This window comes from Austrofundulus limnaeus, unplaced genomic scaffold, assembly GCF_001266775.1.
Source record: "Austrofundulus limnaeus strain Quisiro unplaced genomic scaffold, Austrofundulus_limnaeus-1.0 Scaffold7161, whole genome shotgun sequence".
NCBI lineage: Eukaryota > Metazoa > Chordata > Actinopteri > Cyprinodontiformes > Rivulidae > Austrofundulus > Austrofundulus limnaeus.
Window position 1 is genome coordinate 1 of NW_013959563.1, and position 915 is coordinate 915.

At 38.1% G+C, this 915-nt stretch overlaps 1 protein-coding gene across 1 annotated transcript; it reads right to left on the bottom strand.

The window, feature by feature from the left end:
- Positions 1–86: 86 nt before the first annotated feature.
- LOC106512463 (sodium-coupled neutral amino acid transporter 3) lies at positions 87–883 on the bottom strand (the record flags this gene model as incomplete). Its single annotated transcript, XM_014001077.1, is given in 4 exon segments — positions 87–166; positions 364–498; positions 575–633; positions 801–883. Coding segments are annotated over 4 exon segments (357 nt in total), but the record flags the coding sequence as incomplete, so codon positions are not given.
- Between the last annotated feature and the right edge of the window lie 32 nt (positions 884–915).

The window sequence follows — 915 nt, forward strand, 5'->3', positions numbered from 1 at the left end:
GGCACAAGTTGTCTAAAAGTGTTATAGTGTGACAGGGTCTTTAATAGAAGAGAATAAGAGAGGTGGGTTGTTCTGTTAGGACTTACTTTCGTAGCTCGGTGTAGATGGGTAACACCTCTGGGTGGCAGACAAAAGCAAACGCCAGGATAGGGATGGTGTATGCAGTCTACAAGCCAAAGCAGAGCAGAGATCAGTGACATAACATGATTTAAAGTTGTTTCCATGTCCAACACTGCTGTTGACACAACACGCCTCTGTTTATTTAGCACACTCCAGTAAGATGAGTGGTGAATCTGTTGTTCTAACCATCCCATCTAACATGATAATAAAAGAAATCAGGCACAAGCAATGCTTTTTTCTTACCTCTGAGTTGATAGTAACCATTTTGGCTTCACAGGTGAAATTTGTCCCGTGATCAGAGAAATTGCTCACAGCAGGAGTTGTCTTATTTAGTTGCTGAAGAAGTGAACATGGGATGTTGAATTTCTTGTAAATAACCTGAAGAATCACACGCAATATTTAGAAAAAGACAATAGGTTGAGATAATTGTTTGAATGTTTTTCTCTTGACTCACAGAAATGAGGAAGAACACCATGCAGGTGAGAGAGAAGCCACTTGTGTAACCGAGGTAGCCTGAGGTAAAGGAATAATACACTTATTTACGACTGCAGAGGACAGATTGTTTCGTTTCAGTTCTAGATAACAAACTAAACAAAACAAAAACAACTAATGAAAACACGATGTACATGAAATAGAATGAAAATAATAAAAAAAGAAACAAATAGAAGGAAAAAACATACCAAGCTGCTTCATGATTGTTAGAGGAAATACGATAACAGCACTAACAATGATGATCAAGTAGTTTCCATTCAAGTACCACTCTCTGAGAGACAGTCACACAGATGAGAACATTAG